At 47.2% G+C, this 20,000-nt stretch overlaps 1 protein-coding gene across 3 annotated transcripts in view; it reads right to left on the bottom strand.

The window, feature by feature from the left end:
- The window catches only part of piezo1 (piezo type mechanosensitive ion channel component 1 (Er blood group)), a 175,267-nt gene that overhangs the window by 121,551 nt on the left and 33,716 nt on the right, over positions 1 to 20,000 (bottom strand). For all 3 annotated transcript variants that reach the window (XM_079249118.1, XM_079249119.1, XM_079249120.1), the window contains exons 2-3: positions 3,047 to 3,142; positions 1,464 to 1,629 (exon numbers count right to left, since the gene is read on the bottom strand). In XM_079249118.1, coding sequence (XP_079105244.1) covers positions 1,464 to 1,629; positions 3,047 to 3,142 — 262 coding nt within the window. The remainder of the gene's footprint in view (positions 1 to 1,463; positions 1,630 to 3,046; positions 3,143 to 20,000) is intronic.

Genomic DNA, 20,000 nt, shown 5'->3' with positions numbered 1-20,000 from the left:
ATGGATGGATGGGTGGATGGATAGATGGATGGATGGATGGATGGGTGGATGGATGGATGGATGGATGGATGGATGGATGGATGGATGGATGGATTGATGGATGGATGGATGGATGGATGGATGGATGGGTGGATGGATGGATGGATGGATGGATGGATGGATGGATGGATGGGTGGATGGATAGATGGGTGGATGGGTGGATGGATGGATGGGTGGATGGGTGGATGGATGGATGGATGGATGGATGGATGGATGGATGGGTGGATGGATAGATTGATGGATGGATGGATGGGTTTATGTTACCTGCTTTACTTTAACTGGTCTAACTTCCCTGGTTTGCTTCAACTGGCTTAAGTTGCCTTGTTTGGTGTCGGCAGTTAGTGTTACCTGGTTAGCTTAATCTGGTTAAAGTTATGTTTACATAGTCTATGTTAGCTGATGGCTGCGCTACGAAGTGAGATCTACAGACCCGGGATGTCTCTCTGGGTCGACCCAGCCAGACATTTGGGATGTGGACCAGCGGTACTACAAAGCAGGTTATCAACTCAGTAATTCAACCCGTTTTTTCCCATCAAGATCAGTGCTGACATAAAAGGGGTGGAACTTGCAGCGTCTGACCGATCACAAACACAGATAAACCTTGCAGCTACTTCTCCATAGAGGAGCAGAAATACGAAGAATTTAAACACATCATTCAGACCAAAAGCAACGCTGTTACCATAGCAACGGCCTGGAGAGAATGTTGGCCATATATAGCTGACGCTGTCAATGCGTAAATTCAGAAAATTCTATATTAATTTATCAGACGATATAAATAGACAGTACTCTGATTACCTTGTTAAAGCCCATATCCTTCAGACAGAACTTCATCAGTTTTGTCTTTATATTCGACTTTAGGCTCCAGCCGCCTCCTCTGCACGTGAGCACATGTTGCGCTGTAAAAAGAAGTCCTAGCAGTGACGGCAGACGTACCTAGTTGTTCCCTAAATTCATGGTTCTACAGTTCTGCCGTGTGTGAGCGTTACTAACCTATCTCAAATGCAATCCTTGTGGAGCTGAACAGACTGGTAAGAAGTCAAGAATGAGAAGAAAAACTGACACGATTTTATTTCTTCATCAAAACTATGCTTTTATCTATGATAACTTTCTCTCCTTAGCCCCCCACTCAAGATCTGTGCACCAACATAGCAAGAACTGATTGGTTAGGAGGTGGTGCTTCTTAAACTCATTGCTCTCTCGTCCAGATCATCATCTGCTCTGGGGAAGGTGAGCCATTCAGGTTAAGTTACCATGGTGATACACTCCAGCGTGAAGCGAGCCAGCGTTGTAGTACGGAGAACACAGTTAACCCCGAAGTTACCTCCATAAGAGAAAATCTGTTTGGGGAAGTCAAAGTTTACACACAGAGACCTGAACCCAGCATCACCGCCTGAGGCTGAAGATGCTGAGGACTCCACACGTACCTGGACATTCCCACATGTCTGCTTATCGTATCCCACTGAGAACAGTTGTCACCCATGGCGGTGCCGAGGGGGGGGTAGGTGTGCAGTACTGTCTGGAAACAGATGTGAGCCAGCACAAACAGCATGCTGGTGCAGAAAACTGCTCTGATAAGGCGACCGGTGTGACCTGCAGAACAGAATGTCAGGAAATGGGATTAATGTTCTTGTTTCAGAGAATAAAGGAGATTTTTGCAGACATCAGATTCAGTTTCAGGCTGAAAAGCGAAGCTCAGTGCAAGGTGAGGTGATAACGCAGCAGAAGCCTGTGAACTGGGATGGATGCAGGAGCTTCATGTCGCTCTGAGGAATCCGTCTAGATCCACCAGGTCTTCCTCCCCAGAAGGACGGCTGGAAATGACGTCTGATGGTAAACTGATAAATGCAGAAGACCCTCCTTGTGGCTGTCAATCAAACTGTTCAACAACCCAGGCACTAAACAGTTTCAGCGACAGAAACAACATGGAGTCTTTCACTTCATTCAGTTCATCCGTGAACTGGAAAGGTATGGTGACGGGGGGAGCTATTGGACAGGTAAGGTTGGAAGAATTTACTTCATCATGTTTGGACATTGCTTGTGGAGTTCCTCAGGGGTCCATTCTGAGACCAAACCAATCATTATTTATGTATGTGACATTAGTAAAGTATAACTTGGTATGACTGATGATACTGAGGGGAAATCCCAACCGGGCCCCCGGGCAAAGGCCCGGCCACCAGACCCTTGCTCTCGTGCCCCGCGCTCAGGCCGGGCTCCAGACCTGGTGACCCGCATCCAGGCAAGGGAGCATTTCCGCCAATGGTGGTCGTCATCATAAACAGTTCAACACCAGCAGAACACACACGTTGGTGAAACTGGACCGAATGGCTCTACAGCTGGGCTGCCACCTGAGAAACTTTGAGAACCCTTCACAAGGTTGGACAGTGTCTTGTCTTCTAAAGTTCACTGCAGTAAGCTGGCAGTGAAAGTATTTCCTGAAAACTAAAAGTTGTTCATGTTAATACAGGAATCCTGCTGGGTGTTGGTGGGGGGGGGTGGAAGCTCCGGAGTGTGGTATAGTTAAATATTAATCTGATTTGAATTTCACAATAATAATGAGTTGTTGGTGATTATTTAGCCGTGTGTGTGTGTGTGTGTGTGTGTGTGTGTGTGTGTGTGTGTGTGTGTGTGTGCATGGGTTGATGCTTTATGAGTAGAGGTGGGCTGAGAGCATGCAGGACCCCCGGCCGGACGTTCTGTCCCACCCCCACCCTGCTAAACAGCCGGGAACAGTGGAGAAGAGATGAGGTGTAAATCATTTTCTTCATATTCCTCCTCCTCTTCAACACCTCAAGTACAATAACCTTTTTATCTTTTGGTTTTGATTCATTTTTCATGACTGCTGTTAAAAAGCATTCATTTGTTCTTTTGTTTTAAAAGTCGTATCTGTGTCTTTGTCTCTAAACTGGAAGCGAATGGAGGGAAAGTGGAAAAAACTTCTTTCTGATCTGATCTAAATGTGGTGTTTGAGGAAAAGTCATGAGATGTGATGACAGACTGATGTTCTTACCTCTGATGGTGTGTTTGTTTGGACACCAGAACCACGGCAGCAGCAGCAGGTAGAGCAGGTAGACCAGGGACAGCAGGTTGAAGCGAAACAGACAAGCTGCAAACATAAAGACAACGGTCAAACTGTCCCACATTCAGTCTCTGGTTGTGCTGCTAACATGTAGCGTGGACAGACAGCATCGTGTACAGGCATCTCTGAGGACACATTCAGGGCCAAACAGACCACATGTAGATGCATTATGGACATCTGCATGCATTTAATAAAACAACACATCTGTGCTGTGTTCAGCAGCAGAAGTGGACGTTCGTCCTGCAGGTCCTGGCTGTATCTTATCAGTGTCCTATCTGGTCAACACCTTTCCTTTGTCACGCTGTTTACCACAAACCGCTGCGAAATGTCTTAAAACAAGCGGTTCAACATTCATTCCAAACCCTTCATATAACAGCTACAGAACTGGTAGCGTGGCAGTGGGACCAGTTAGCAGAGCGTGGCTTCGTCCTGGTCATGCTCACTCTTCAGCTTCTTTCAGGTGAACCAATGTTGGGTTGTGGGTGAAGAATGGATGCTGCTGCTTCTTTATCAGAGGCAGTTTAAAAATGAAAATCAGTTTAAAAATTAAAACTATTAATAACTATTCTTGAATAAGAAGAATCATCATCTTGTTTAGTTTCTCTTATTTGATTTTTTTCTCTAAGTGAAGAAGAAACACTGAAAAGAACAGGATGGCTATTAGAGGTGTTTTACTTCTGAAGTCACGACGTTTTTTCCTATTTCAGGCTTCCCAGCTGTAATTATCTTTTGCACCGGTTGATTATTTCACTGGATTATAATCAGAATCTTCTGAGTTTAAGTGGTTTTAATAATATTAACATGGCTGATTTTGCCGTGTGTATTAACCAGTCTGTTCCTTTTAATATGTACAGCACATTGAATGTTTTAAAAAAGCTGGTTTTACCTGTTTCAACTATCACTTCGTTCTTCTTCAGAAACATAAAACGATGTGTTTTTATCAGAGTGGACACAATGAACCGAATCACAGTAGAACATTGGGTTGTCTCATCAGAATCCAGCGTTGAACGTGTTTAGGATGCAGAGAGGACGACAGATTTAATACAAACAGAAACACACACTTTGTCTGCATCTCTGACTGCAGTTTGTTTCTCTCTCCAGCAGGAATTGACTTTAGTCTGATGAAATACTGGGTGTAAACTCACCCACTCATACTGAGCTCCTGTAACACCTGCAGAAACCACTTCTGACTCCAGTTTGACTCCGGTCAGTCTATACTGGGCAGCAGGGGGCTGCAGCTGATCCGAGCAGATTCCACGCCACAGACGAGCGCTGTGCACAAAGCGTGACAGAAACAAGTTCCACTCTGATCCTGTTCTACTTTAAACGAAAACAGAAACGCAGGTTTTCCTGTCACAACTGAACTGGAACATGACAGCAACAATGAGCATGTGCAGCTCAGTCATGTCCCAACCACCTGAAAGTCAGGACACTGTGGTAAAGAAACTCATTCATTCATTTTTCATTCATTCATTTTCTTAACCACTTAACCCAATTCAGGGTCGCGGGGAAGCTGGAGCCTATCCCAGCTGGCTTTGGGCGACAGGCAGGGTACACCCTGGACAGCTCGCCAGTCCATCGCAGGGCCACACAGAGAGACGAACAACCACTCACACTCATTCCCAGGGGCAATTTAGAGTAACCAATTAACCTAACATGCATGTCTTTGGATGGTGGGAGGAAGCCGGAGAACCCGGAGAGAACCCACGCATACATGGGGAGAACATGCAAACTCCACACAGAAAGGCCACACAGCCAAGGATCGAACCAGTGACCTTCTTGCTGTGATGCCACAGTGCTAACCACTGTGCCACCGTGCAGCCTGAGTCTCTCACATGGAAAGGTGGACAGAGCTTCTCAATCTGAGACAAACTGGGTCTGAAAATTGTGGAACAACTTCAGCCTCTAAAGATCTTCCACCATTTACAGTGGTGCTTCTCAACGAGGGTGGTATCGCCCACCAGGGGGCGTTCAGAAACCGTCAGGGGTGCTGGGAGCAAAATTTAGAAAAGGGGGCGTTGAAGTATTTATGGGGGGCGTTGGAAATTAATTGTTCACTTTTAATAATTAGTCCATATGGGTCAGTGGTCGGCAACTTGACAATATTATCTGTCTCACAGGATGATATTGCTACAAAACTTATTGCAGGAGTTCTGTGTCAATGTGCAGACATGGTAACAGCACTGTGTCAACAGAATAGCGTGGCTGAGCTAAAGAGAGCAGAGAGATGCACAGCTTGTTAGCTGCGTCGGGAGCTGAGGAAATTAACTTTGAGCGACTGCCTGTTTACTTAACGGTAAATGTTTTGCTACAAGCGTTAGCAATAAAAAACACATGGCTCTTCTAGTTCCAGCAGAGTTCTGTGTCTGCTTCACCGTTGCTGGGTGAAGTTAAGGAAGTTTACCTGAAGCTAGCCGCTGCTGGGTGAAGTTAAGGGAGTTTACCCGAAGCTAGCTGGTGCTGGGTGAAGTTAAGGGAGTTTACCTGAAGCTAGCTGGTGCTGGGTGAAGTTAAGGGAGTTTACCTGAGGCTAGCTGGTGCTGGGTGAAGTTAAGGAAGTTTACCTGAAGCTAGCTGGTGCTGGGTGAAGTTAAGGGAGTTTACCTGAGGCTAGCTGGTGCTGGGTGAAGTTAAGGGAGTTTACCTGAAGCTAGCTGGTGCTGGGTGAAGTTAAGGGAGTTTACCTGAAGCTAGCCGCTGCTGGGTGAAGTTAAGGGAGTTTACCTGAAGCTAGCCGCTGCTGGGTGAAGTTAAGGGAGTTTACCCGAAGCTAGCCGCTGCTGGGTGAAGTTAAGGGAGTTTACCTGAAGCTAGCCGCTGCTGGGTGAAGTTAAGGGAGTTTACCCGAAGCTAGCCGCTGCTGGGTGAAGTTAAGGGAGTTTACCTGAGGCTAGCTGGTGCTGGGTGAAGTTAAGGGAGTTTACCTGAAGCTAGCCGCTACTGGGTGAAGTTAAGGGAGTTTACCTGAAGCTAGCCGCTGCTGGGTGAAGTTAAGGGAGTTTACCTGAAGCTAGCCGCTGCTGGGTGAAGTTAAGGGAGTTTACCTGAGGCTAGCTGGTGCTGGGTGAAGTTAAGGGAGTTTACCTGAGGCTAGCTGGTGCTGGGTGAAGTTAAGGGAGTTTACCTGAAGCTAGCCGCTGCTGGGTGAAGTTAAGGGAGTTTACCTGAAGCTAGCCGCTGCTGGGTGAAGTTAAGGGAGTTTACCTGAGGCTAGCTGGTGCTGGGTGAAGTTAAGGGAGTTTACCCGAAGCTAGCTGGTGCTGGGTGAAGTTAAGGGAGTTTACCTGAAGCTAGCCGCTGCTGGGTGAAGTTAAGGGAGTTTACCCGAAGCTAGCCGCTGCTGGGTGAAGTTAAGGGAGTTTACCCGAAGCTAGCTGGTGCTGGGTGAAGTTAAGGGAGTTTACCTGAAGCTAGCCGCTGCTGGGTGAAGTTAAGGGAGTTTACCTGAAGCTAGCCGCTGCTGGGTGAAGTTAAGGGAGTTTACCCGAAGCTAGCTGGTGCTGGGTGAAGTTAAGGGAGTTTACCTGAAGCTAGCCGCTGCTGGGTGAAGTTAAGGGAGTTTACCCGAAGCTAGCCGCTGCTGGGTGAAGTTAAGGGAGTTTACCTGAGGCTAGCTGGTGCTGGGTGAAGTTAAGGGAGTTTACCTGAAGCTAGCTGCAGGTAAACTAGCTTCTTCTCCTCTCAGCCTCCTGAGCTGATTTGGAGGAGGAAATTTGAACAGCTGTTCCTGTCTGTGGTTTTACAGATCATGGAGGCAACAGAACAGAGCAGCACGCGGTTACTAAACCATGAAAGAAATGTTGACGGTGAAAATGAACATAATGAATATAACTGTTGTGTTTAAGCTGGGGACTGTGGATATAATGTAGGGGAGCACTGGCTCAAAAAAGGTTGAGAACGCTGATCTACAGTGTTGCATTACTGGGACCTTTCTGAGGGTCGACAAAAATGACTGACAGTGATGTTCAGCAGGATCACTGTTTACTTAGGTTGGAACCAGTGTAAAAACTCCTGAGCATTTGGAAACCCTAAAATAACAGCATCAAGTCTGTTTCAAATCAATAATAAACATTTAACAGATTTAAAAAATTATACAACATATTAAATTTAAAAATGGAGCTTTTTGGTTACGAGAGGTTTTAAAACTGTTCTCGTAGCTGCTGGGATCTACAGACTGAAGTCCGGCTTCCAAAGCTGTCAATTCCACCAGCCTAAGCCAATGCCTGCCAGCATTTCACACTCTGGTTAGCCAGAGATTCATATGGTGCATTTCAGAAAACAAGACATGTTTTTCAGACCAATATTCCACTTATTACCCCCACAAGGAGGTAATGCTTTAGTTCATCTGTCTGTTTGTCTGTCTGCTTGCACATTAAAACTCCTGAAGGGATTTTCATGAAGTGTTTCTGAGAACAGGCCTTCGTCTAACTAAAGGTGCATTCCCATCAGGATACTCCGCTAGACTTGGTCCAGTTGGGCACTCGGCTCAGTTGTATGGGGTGTGTACATGCGGACCGAGATCGTGTTCATGCTGCACTTTGGACTCTGACTGGACCATTGGTGGTCAGGCCATTCCCACCAAAGTTGGCGCTGCACTAGTATTTGGCAAAAGAGAGGACAAGACCGGCGTGAAGAAGAAAACTCTGTTTCCTCCACCTGCCAGTTAAACATGGAGACCAAACTATGGCTGTTTTGGGTTTTTATTGTGTCTTATGCAAGTATACTGCAGAAATCCACTGCAACAATGGACGCAGTATGAACACCAGACGAGGCAGAGGACCCTAACGCCATCGCTATGGATTTACCCACAATGCAATGCTACACCACATGCAGGAAGGGACTTATTTTGTAGTCTGCTTCCTGTATTTGGTCCATTTGAAATAGACAGAGCCCTGTATTTGTAGGAAGACTGATTCACTTCTTTTGTCCAAATCAGAATTCATTTGGCACATTCACATTTCCCCAAACGAAGTTGACTTATCGAGCAAACAGACTTGGATTTGAATAAGAAAGGCTGGTGTGGATGTGTCCTTAGACTCCATTAAATGTTTAGGGTGATCCAGATCTGCATCTGGATCAGAACTGGTGTGAAGGATTCTTCCTCATTGTGAGATAGAACCATTTTCAGTATGCCTGTCACAATGAATGGTGAGAAAATCCAAGAGAAGTTCCCAACAGGTTTTCCAAGATATCAAAGATAGATGTGGATCCCGACAACAGTCTGGATACTATCGTCCAGAACAGGAACAACATTCTGGATACTACCGTCTAGAACAGAAACAACATTCTGGATACGACCGTCCAGAACAGGAACAACATTCTGGATACGACTGTCCAGAACAGGAACAACATTCTGGATACGACTGTCCAGAACAGGAACAACATTCTGGATACTACCGTCCAGAACAGGAACAACATTCTGGATACGACTGTCCAGAACAGGAACAACATTCTGGATACGACTGTCCAGAACAGGAACAACATTCTGGATACTACCGTCCAGAACAGGAACAACATTCTGGATACTACCATAAATAACAGGAACAACATTCTAGATACTACCATGCAGAACAGGAACAACATTATGGATACTACCATCCAGAACAGGAACAACATTCTGGATACTACCATCCAGAACAGGAACAACGTTCTGGATACTACCATGCAGAACAGGAACAACAGTCTGGATACCATCGTCCAGAACAGAAACAACATTCTGGATACTACCATCCAGAACAGGAACAACATTCTGGATACTACCGTCCAGAACAGGAACAACATTCTGGATACTACCGTCCAGAACAGGAACAACATTCTGGATACTACCATCCAGAACAGAAACAACATTCTGGATACTACCGTCCAGAACAGGAACAACATTCTGGATACTACCATCCAGAACAGGAACAACATTCTGGATACTACCATCCAGAACAGGAACAACGTTCTGGATACTACCGTCCAGAACAGGAACAACATTCTGGATACTACCGTCCAGAACAGGAACAACATTCTGGATACTACCATCCAGAACAGGAACAACATTCTGGATACTACCATCCAGAACAGGAACAACATTCTGGATACTACCATAAAGAACAGGAGCAACATTCTGGATACTACCATGCAGAACAGGAACAACAGTCTGGATACCATCGTCCAGAACAGAAACAACATTCTGGATACTACCGTCCAGAACAGAAACAACATTCTGGATACTACCGTCCAGAACAGGAACAACGTTCTGGATACTACCGTCCAGAACAGGAACAACATTCTGGATACTACCGTCCAGAACAGGAACAACATTCTGGATACTACCGTCCAGAACAGAAACAACATTCTGGATACTACCGTCCAGAACAGGAACAACATTCTGGATACTACCATCCAGAACAGGAACAACGTTCTGGATACTACCGTCCAGAACAGGAACAACATTCTGGATACTACCGTCCAGAACAGGAACAACATTCTGGATACTACCGTCCAGAACAGGAACAACATTCTGGATACTACCATCCAGAACAGGAACAACATTCTGGATACTACCATAAAGAACAGGAGCAACATTCTGGATACTACCATGCAGAACAGGAACAACAGTCTGGATACCATCGTCCAGAACAGAAACAACATTCTGGATACTACCATCCAGAACAGGAACAACATTCTGGATACTACCATCCAGAACAGGAACAACATTCTGGATACTACCATAAAGAACAGGAGCAACATTCTGGATACTACCATGCAGAACAGGAACAACATTCTGGATACTACCATAAATAACAGGAACAACATTCTGGATACTACCATGCAGAACAGGAACATTCTGGATACTACCATCCAAAACAGGAACAACTTTCTGGATACTACCGTCCAGAACAGGAACAACATTCTGGATACTACCGTCCAGAACAGGAACAACATTCTGGATACTACCATCCAGAACAGGAACAACATTCTTGATACTACCCTCCAGAACAGGGACAACATTCTGGATACTACCATCCAGAACAGGAACAACATTCTAGATACTACCGTCCAGAACAGGAATAACATTCTGGATACAGCCATGCAGAACAGGAACAACAGTCTGGATACCATCGTCCAGAACAGGAACAGCATTCTGGATACTACCGTCCAGAACAGGAACAACATTCTGGATACTACCATCCAGAACAGGAACAACATTCTTGATACTACCCTCCAGAACAGGGACAACATTCTGGATACTACCATCCAGAACAGGAACAACATTCTAGATACTACCGTCCAGAACAGGAATAACATTCTGGATACAGCCATGCAGAACAGGAACAACAGTCTGGATACCATCGTCCAGAACAGGAACAGCATTCTGGATACTACCGTCCAGAACAGGAACAACATTCTAGATACTACCGTCCAGAACAGGAATAACATTCTGGATACTACCACCCAGAACAGGAACAACATTTTGGAAACTACCGTCCAGAACAGGAACAACATTCTAGATACTACCATCCAGAACAGGAACAACATTCTGGATACTACCATCCAGAACAGGAACAACACTCTAGATACTACCATCCAGAACAGGAACAACATTCTGGATACTACCGTCCAGAACGGGAACAACATTCTGGATACTACAGTCCAGAACAGAAACAACATTCTGGATACTACCGTCCAGAACAGGAACAACATTCTGGATACTACCATCCAGAACAGGAACAACGTTCTGGATACTACCATCCAGAACAGGAACAACGTTCTGGATACTACCGTCCAAAACAGGAACAACTTTCTGGATACTACCGTCCAGAACGGGAACAACATTCTGGATACTACCATCCAGAACAGGAACAACATTCTGGATACTACCGTCCAGAACGGGAACAACATTCTGGATACCACCATCCAGAACAGGAACAACGTTCTGGATACTACCATCCAGAACAGGAACAACGTTCTGGATACTACCGTCCAAAACAGGAACAACTTTCTGGATACTACCGTCCAGAACAGGAACAACATTCTGGATACTACCGTCCAGAACAGGAACAACATTCTGGATACTACCATCCAGAACAGGAACAACATTCTTGATACTACCCTCCAGAACAGGAACAACATTCTGGATACTACCATGCAGAACAGGAACAACAGTCTGGATACCATCGTCCAGAACAGGAACAGCATTCTGGATACTACCGTCCAGAACAGGAACAACATTCTGGATACTACCGTCCAGAACAGGAATAACATTCTGGATATTACCACCCAGAACAGGAACAACATTTTGGAAACTACCGTCCAGAACAGGAACAACATTCTAGATACTACCGTCACTGCAAGAGAACAAATCAAATGAAATAAAAAATTTAATGAAAACTACTTTATTAATCCCCAAAGGGAAATATTGTAGTATATAATAATAATAACTAGAGGAGGTCTTGTTCCGGAGGCTGATGGCTGCTGGCAGGAATGATCTTCTGTATCTTTCAGTCTTACATCGGACCTGAAGAAGCCTCTCACTGAACACACTTTGTTGTTTCATCACTGTGTTGTGGAGAGGGTGTGAAGAATCCTCCATCATCTTCATCAGCTTGTGCAGCATTCTTCTTTGGACAATCAGCTCCAGCGGCTCCAGAGTTACTCCAAGCACAGAAGCAGCTTTCTGGATCAGTTTGTTGATTCTCTTCAAGTCTCTGGTTCCAAGTATATGCTACAAACACCACAATGTAGCCACAACAATGAGGAGTCATTATCAATGGATCTGGGATCTGATAGTGGATCCGTAGCAGATGGATGGAGGACCAGAACATCATACAATCACTGTATGAGCTGCTGGGAAGAAGTCTGAGCTATATATTATTACACACAAACATAATACTTTTCCACAGAACTAGTTTATAAATAATGTTAACACAGTGAATCATCTACATCTGTAGATCTGTAGTCCAGCCAGAGTCCAGACGTCATCCTGACTGCAGGAACCAGACAGGCTGGAGGAGGACCATGTTTCAGTGTGGTCCAGAGTCCAGACGTCATCCTGACTGTAGGAACCAGACAGACTAGAGGAGGACCAGGTCTCAGTGTGGTCCAGTAAGAGTCCAGACCTAGTCGTGAATGAGAATGAGTCTTCACAGCATGCCTGCCGATGGTTGTTAAGTCCTGATGTCATGGTAACAGCACAGAAATAAATCTGTTTTGAAGCTGAAGGTGTTTTGATAAAGATTCATGAACCAATGAGTCCTTATTAGGTTAAATGAGCTCAGGTTGTGTAATTAGTGGAAGAAACAAATGTCGGCGCCACTAAGGCAATATGACTCCTGAATCCTGATTTGCTCCCTGTAACCTCTCTGACACCAGCTGTCATCACTGTTGCAGTGCACAACTGTTGGAGTCAGCCAGTAGAAACTGGACTGAAATGGACCAAGATGAACCTGTCAGGACAGAACAACAGCAGTAGTGGGGCAGGAAGGTCTAGCAAACTCAGGAAGCCATAGACTGTAAATAAAAGATGAGCGTAGCCTCCATGACATGGCAGGGTCATGTGTGTCGTCTTGCCCAGAACAAGATGACAGGCAGAGTTGGCAAATGTGGCTGGGGAGAGGCTGGGTTAGCTCCTTAACAGGAGCTCCTGTTAAGGAGCTAACCCACCTAACGGAGGTAAGCGGGCTAAAGCTAAGTCACGTTGTTAACCGGCTAAAAACCGCGGTTGTTCTATATTCTTCTTACTTTGAGCGGGAGATTGGGTACCTGTCAATCAAAAGGACACGCCCCTAAATATGCCAAATTTCAAGTTTAAATTACTTTTAAACGGGCGAGTTAGAAAAAATTCACTCCCCCCACAGTTGTCATGAAGGTAAACCTGACCTATTAAACCTAACATGGATTTTTGAACCAGGCTGTAAACATGTTTATTCCTGCTGTAAACATGTTTATTCCATCTGTAAACTTGTTTATTTCTGCTGTAAAAATGTTTATTTCTGCTGTATCTTGTTTATTTCTGCTGTAAAAAATGTTTATTTCTGCCGTAAACTTGTTTATTTCTGCTGTAAAAATGTTTTTTTCTGCTCTGAACACGTTTATTTCTGCTGTAAAAAGGTTTATTTCTGCTGTAAACACGTTTATTTCTGCTGTGAACGTGTTTTTACGGCTGTAAACACATTTATTTCTGCTGTATCTTGTTTATTTCTGCTGTAAAAAATGTTTATTTCTGCCGTAAACTTGTTTATTTCTGCTGTAAAAATGTTTTTTTCTGCTCTGAACACGTTTATTTCTGCTGTAAAAAGGTTTATTTCTGCTGTAAACACGTTTATTTCTGCTGTAAACGTGTTTTTACGGCTGTAAACACATTTATTTCTGCTGTAAACATGTTTATTTCGGCTGTAAACACGTTTATTTCTGCTGTAAACATGTTTTTTTTTCTGCTGTAAACACGTTTATTTCTGCTGTAAACGTGTTTTTTACAGCTGTAAACACATTTATTTCGGCTGTAAACATGTTTATTTCTGCTGTAAACATGTTTATTTCTGCTTTAAACATATTTATTTTTGCTGTAAAAATGTTTATTTCTGCCGTAAACATGTTTATTTCTGCTGTAAACGTGTTTATTCCTGCTGTTAACGTGTTTATTTCTGCTGTTAATGTGTTTATTTCTGCTGTTAACGTGTTTATTCCTGCTGTTACCATGTATGTTTCTGCTGTAAACATGTTTATTTATGCTGTAAACTTGTTTATTTCTGCTGTAAAAAGGTTTATTTCTTCTGTAAACACATTTATTTCTGCTGTAAACATGTTTATTTCGGCTGTGAACACATTTATTGCACCTTGGTCTTTTTAACATGGGAGTATATGGGGGTTTGCTGTGTCTTGGAGCCCCTAGTGGATGATGGAAGAATTGCAGGTTTTAGCTTGACTTTTAACTGCTGGACGTTGCTGCTTGCAGTAAACGCATCCTGGATCAGAAAATGTGTTGGGAGCTGTCACGCCGCTGATACTGGTTTGGGGTCATGAATGCAGCTGAACTTTACCTCCCACCGCTACTTGAAGAGCTCCACCCTGCAGCTAATCAGACAACGCCGTCAAATCCCCGTCCATGGACGGACATGATAACACTGTTCGTTACCCACACCAGCATCACAACCTCTCCATCTGTCTGTTGCAGCCAGCAGCCTTTGTCCTGTCTTTTATCGCTGGACTACGGTTGGAGGTATTCCAGCTCATTCAGGTTGTTGAGGTCACGTGATGGAAAGTTCTTTCATAATAACTTTCAGGCTGGTTCAGCCTCTGTAATATCATAGTTCCCTTCCCTCTGCAGATGTACATATCCCTGCACACTGTTTTTTCCGGATGAAGGGTTTCACAGCTGAAAACACTCTGGACTGGAAAGCTTTTAAGTGGATTATTTTCAGACATATTTCTCCAACAGTCCTCCACATAACACGGAGAAGCAGGATGAGCGTGGCCCGGATTTATCTCTTCATCATATGCTTGGTTGCAGAGACGAGTGGCTGAAAGATGGCAGACAGCTTCAGCGGTGAATATATTGTCTGAACTGAGGAGAAAAAATGTCCTTCATCTAGAGTCTCCAGAGGCCGTCGGACACAGACCTCAGGGTTCATCTAGAGTCTCCAGAGGCCGTCGGACACAGACCTCAGGGTTCATCTAGAGTCTCCAGAGGCCGTCGGACACAGACCTCAGGGTTCATCTAGAGTCTCCAGAGGCCGTCGGACACAGACCTCAGGTTTCATCTAGAGTCTCCAGAGGCCGTCGGACACAGACCTCAGGTTTCATCTAGAGTCTCCAGAGGCCGTCGGACACAGACCTCAGGTTTCATCTAGAGTCTTCAGAGGCCGTCGGACACAGACCTCAGGTTTCATCTAGAGTCTCCAGAGGCCGTCGGACACAGACCTCAGGGTTCATCTAGAGTCTTCAGAGGCCGTCGGACACAGACCTCAGGTTTCATCTAGAGTCTCCAGAGGCCGTCGGACACAGACCTCAGGGTTCATCTAGAGTCTCCAGAGGCCGTCGGACACAGACCTCAGGTTTCATCTAGAGTCTCCAGAGGCCGTCGGACACAGACCTCAGGGTTCATCTAGAGTCTCCAGAGGCCGTCGGACACAGACCTCAGGGTTCATCTAGAGTCTCCAGAGGCCGTCGGACACAGACCTCAGGTTTCATCTAGAGTCTTCAGAGGCCGTCGGACACAGACCTCAGGTTTCATCTAGAGTCTTCAGAGGCCGTCGGACACAGACCTCAGGTTTCATCTAGAGTCTCCAGAGGCCGTCGGACACAGACCTCAGGGTTCATCTAGAGTCTCCAGAGGCCGTCGGACACAGACCTCAGGTTTCATCTAGAGTCTCCAGAGGCCGTCGGACACAGACCTCAGGTTTCATCTAGAGTCTCCAGAGGCCGTCGGACACAGACCTCAGGTTTCATCTAGAGTCTTCAGAGGCCGTCGGACACAGACCTCAGGTTTCATCTAGAGTCTCCAGAGGCCGTCGGACACAGACCTCAGGGTTCATCTAGAGTCTTCAGAGGCCGTCGGACACAGACCTCAGGGTTCATCTAGAGTCTTCAGAGGCCGTCGGACACAGACCTCAGGGTTCATCTAGAGTCTCCAGAGGCCGTCGGACACAGACCTCAGGGTTCATCTAGAGTCTCCAGAGGCCGTCGGACACAGACCTCAGGGTTCATCTAGAGTCTCCAGAGGCCGTCGGACACAGACCTCAGGTTTCATCTAGAGTCTCCAGAGGCCGTCGGACACAGACCTCAGGTTTCATCTAGAATCTCCAGAGGCCGTCGGACACAGACCTCAGGGTTCATCTAGAGTCTTCAGAGGCCGTCGGACACAGACCTCAGGGTTCATCTAGAGTCTCCAGAGGCCGTCGGACACAGACCTCAGGGTTCATCTAGAGTCTTCAGAGGCCGTCGGACACAGACCTCAGGGTTCATCTAGAGTCTCCAGAGGCCGTCGGACACAGACCTCAGGTTTCATCTAGAGTCTTCAGAGGCCGTCGGACACAGACCTCAGGGTTCATCTAGAGTCTCCAGAGGCCGTCGGACACAGACCTCAGGTTTCATCTAGAGTCTGCAGAGGCCGTCGGACACAGACCTCAGGTTTCATCTAGAGTCTCCAGAGGCCGTCGGACACAGACCTCAGGGTTCATCTAGAGTCTCCAGAGGCCGTCGGACACAGACCTCAGGTTTCATCTAGAGTCTTCAGAGGCCGTCGGACACAGACCTCAGGGTTCATCTAGAGTCTTCAGAGGCCGTCGGACACAGACCTCAGGTTTCATCTAGAGTCTCCAGAGGCCGTCGGACACAGACCTCAGGGTTCATCTAGAGTCTTCAGAGGCCGTCGGACACAGACCTCAGGTTTCATCTAGTCTCCAGAGGCCGTCGGACACAGACCTCAGGGTTCATCTAGAGTCTTCAGAGGCCGTCGGACACAGACCTCAGGGTTCATCTAGAGTCTCCAGAGGCCGTCGGACACAGACCTCAGGGTTCATCTAGAGTCTCCAGAGGCCGTCGGACACAGACCTCAGGGTTCATCTAGAGTCTCCAGAGGCCGTCGGACACAGACCTCAGGGTTCATCTAGAGTCTTCAGAGGCCGTCGGACACAGACCTCAGGGTTCATCTAGAGTCTCCAGAGGCCGTCGGACACAGACCTCAGGTTTCATCTAGAGTCTTCAGAGGCCGTCGGACACAGACCTCAGGGTTCATCTAGAGTCTCCAGAGGCCGTCGGACACAGACCTCAGGTTTCATCTAGAGTCTCCAGAGGCCGTCGGACACAGACCTCAGGGTTCATCTAGAGTCTCCAGAGGCCGTCGGACACAGACCTCAGGTTTCATCTAGAGTCTCCAGAGGCCGTCGGACACAGACCTCAGGGTTCATCTAGAGTCTCCAGAGGCCGTCGGACACAGACCTCAGGTTTCATCTAGAGTCTTCAGAGGCCGTCGGACACAGACCTCAGGTTTCATCTAGAGTCTTCAGAGGCCGTCGGACACAGACCTCAGGTTTCATCTAGAGTCTCCAGAGGCCGTCGGACACAGACCTCAGGTTTCATCTAGAGTCTCCAGAGGCCGTCGGACACAGACCTCAGGGTTCATCTAGAGTCTCCAGAGGCCGTCGGACACAGACCTCAGGGTTCATCTAGAGTCTCCAGAGGCCGTCGGACACAGACCTCAGGGTTCATCTAGAGTCTCCAGAGGCCGTCGGACACAGACCTCAGGTTTCATCTAGAGTCTCCAGAGGCCGTCGGACACAGACCTCAGGTTTCATCTAGAGTCTCCAGAGGCCGTCGGACACAGACCTCAGGTTTCATCTAGAGTCTCCAGAGGCCGTCGGACACAGACCTCAGGGTTCATCTAGAGTCTCCAGAGGCCGTCGGACACAGACCTCAGGTTTCATCTAGAGTCTCCAGAGGCCGTCGGACACAGACCTCAGGGTTCATCTAGAGTCTCCAGAGGCCGTCGGACACAGACCTCAGGGTTCATCTAGAGTCTCCAGAGGCCGTCGGACACAGACCTCAGGGTTCATCTAGAGTCTCCAGAGGCCGTCGGACACAGACCTCAGGGTTCATCTAGAGTCTCCAGAGGCCGTCGGACACAGACCTCAGGGTTCATCTAGAGTCTCCAGAGGCCGTCGGACACAGACCTCAGGGTTCATCTAGAGTCTCCAGAGGCCGTCGGACACAGACCTCAGGGTTCATCTAGAGTCTTCAGAGGCCGTCGGACACAGACCTCAGGGTTCATCTAGAGTCTCCAGAGGCCGTCGGACACAGACCTCAGGGTTCATCTAGAGTCTTCAGAGGCCGTCGGACACAGACCTCAGGGTTCATCTAGAGTCTTCAGAGGCCGTCGGACACAGACCTCAGGGTTCATCTAGAGTCTCCAGAGGCCGTCGGACACAGACCTCAGGGTTCATCTAGAGTCTTCAGAGGCCGTCGGACACAGACCTCAGGGTTCATCTAGAGTCTCCAGAGGCCGTCGGACACAGACCTCAGGGTTCGTCTAGAGTCTTCAGAGGCCGTCGGACACAGACCTCAGGTTTCATCTAGTCTCCAGAGGCCGTCGGACACAGACCTCAGGTTTCATCTAGAGTCTCCAGAGGCCGTCGGACACAGACCTCAGGTTTCATCTAGAGTCTCCAGAGGCCGTCGGACACAGACCTCAGGTTTCATCTAGAGTCTTCAGAGGCCGTCGGACACAGACCTCAGGGTTCATCTAGAGTCTTCAGAGGCCGTCGGACACAGACCTCAGGTTTCATCTAGAGTCTCCAGAGGCCGTCGGACACAGACCTCAGGGTTCATCTAGAGTCTTCAGAGGCCGTCGGACACAGACCTCAGGTTTCATCTAGTCTCCAGAGGCCGTCGGACACAGACCTCAGGGTTCATCTAGAGTCTTCAGAGGCCGTCGGACACAGACCTCAGGGTTCATCTAGAGTCTCCAGAGGCCGTTGGACACAGACCTCAGGTTTCATCTAGAGTCTTCAGAGGCCGTCGGACACAGACCTCAGGGTTCATCTAGAGTCTCCAGAGGCTGTCAGTGTGCCTCCTGCAGGTTTTTGTTGTCTCCATGCTCCCAACACACACCTGACTGACACCCAAACAGGTTGACAAGAAGCTACTGGATCCATTGATTTGAATCAGCTGCGTTGGTGGAGGGAAACAACAAAAATCTGCCGGATTCCGGCCCTCGTGGACTGGATTCTGACACCCCTGATCTAGAGTCTCCAGAGGCTGTTGGACACAGACCTCAGGGTTCATCTAGGGTCTCCAGGAGGGGAACCTCTGCACTCCACTTTGCACCTACTGACAAACTGTTTCATCCCATAGATTTAAATCATGTGTGCTGGACCAGGAATACATGGAAAACCTGCAGGAGTCCGGCCCTCCAGGACCGGGGTTCCCCCTCCTGATCTAGACGAACCCTGACATCCGTTTGCTTCATCTTTCCTGTGGAAGGGTGGAGCAGACGGATGTCAGGGTGGATGTAGGAGGATGGAGACGACGATTCTTGCCAACTGGAGTGTGAGATTGAAAGCAGCTCCTGGGGGCTGCTGAGGACACCGTCTTCATGTCAACAAACTTCTCAGGTTCGCTTCTCCTGTCCCAGTACACACACTGGAATAGCACCGGACCACTGGTGTCTGGGCTCCGCTCCAGTTAACCTGATCATGCAGTCCCATAGCCCTCGCATCACAGGCAGGAGGGGGTTACACACACACACCAGACACACACACACCATACACACTCCTACACACTGTACATACAGCATACACACTATACACACTCCTACACACACCATACACACACCATACACACACACCATACACACTCCTACACACTGTACATACAGCACACACACTATATACACTCCTACACACACCATACACACACCATACACACTCCTACACACACCATATGCACTACTACACACTGTACATACAGCACACACACTATACACACTCCTACACACACCATACACACACCATACACACTCCTACACACACCATACGCACTACTACACACTGTACACACACCATACCCACTACTACACACTGTACACACACCATACACACTCCTACACACTGTACACACACCATACACACACACCATACACACTCCTACACACACCATACACACACCACACACACTCCTGGTATTTGTCACCAGGTCTTTACATCTTGCTGCCCTGCAGACGAATGTTTCCTCTCAGCTTCTGGAAAACCTTCATTCTGATCCAGATTACATTTTGTCCTGTAGCAGCCGTAAGACACACACACACACACACACACACACACACACACACACACACACACACACACTTCATCAGATGTACACAAGAGTTGCCTGGAGCTGTCAGCTGAGAGAGAGAGAGAGA

This window comes from Telmatherina bonti, assembly GCF_933228915.1.
Source record: "Telmatherina bonti genome assembly, chromosome: 11".
Classification (NCBI taxonomy): Eukaryota; Metazoa; Chordata; class Actinopteri; order Atheriniformes; family Telmatherinidae; genus Telmatherina; species Telmatherina bonti.
This window is presented reverse-complemented; position numbering and strand designations above follow the sequence as displayed.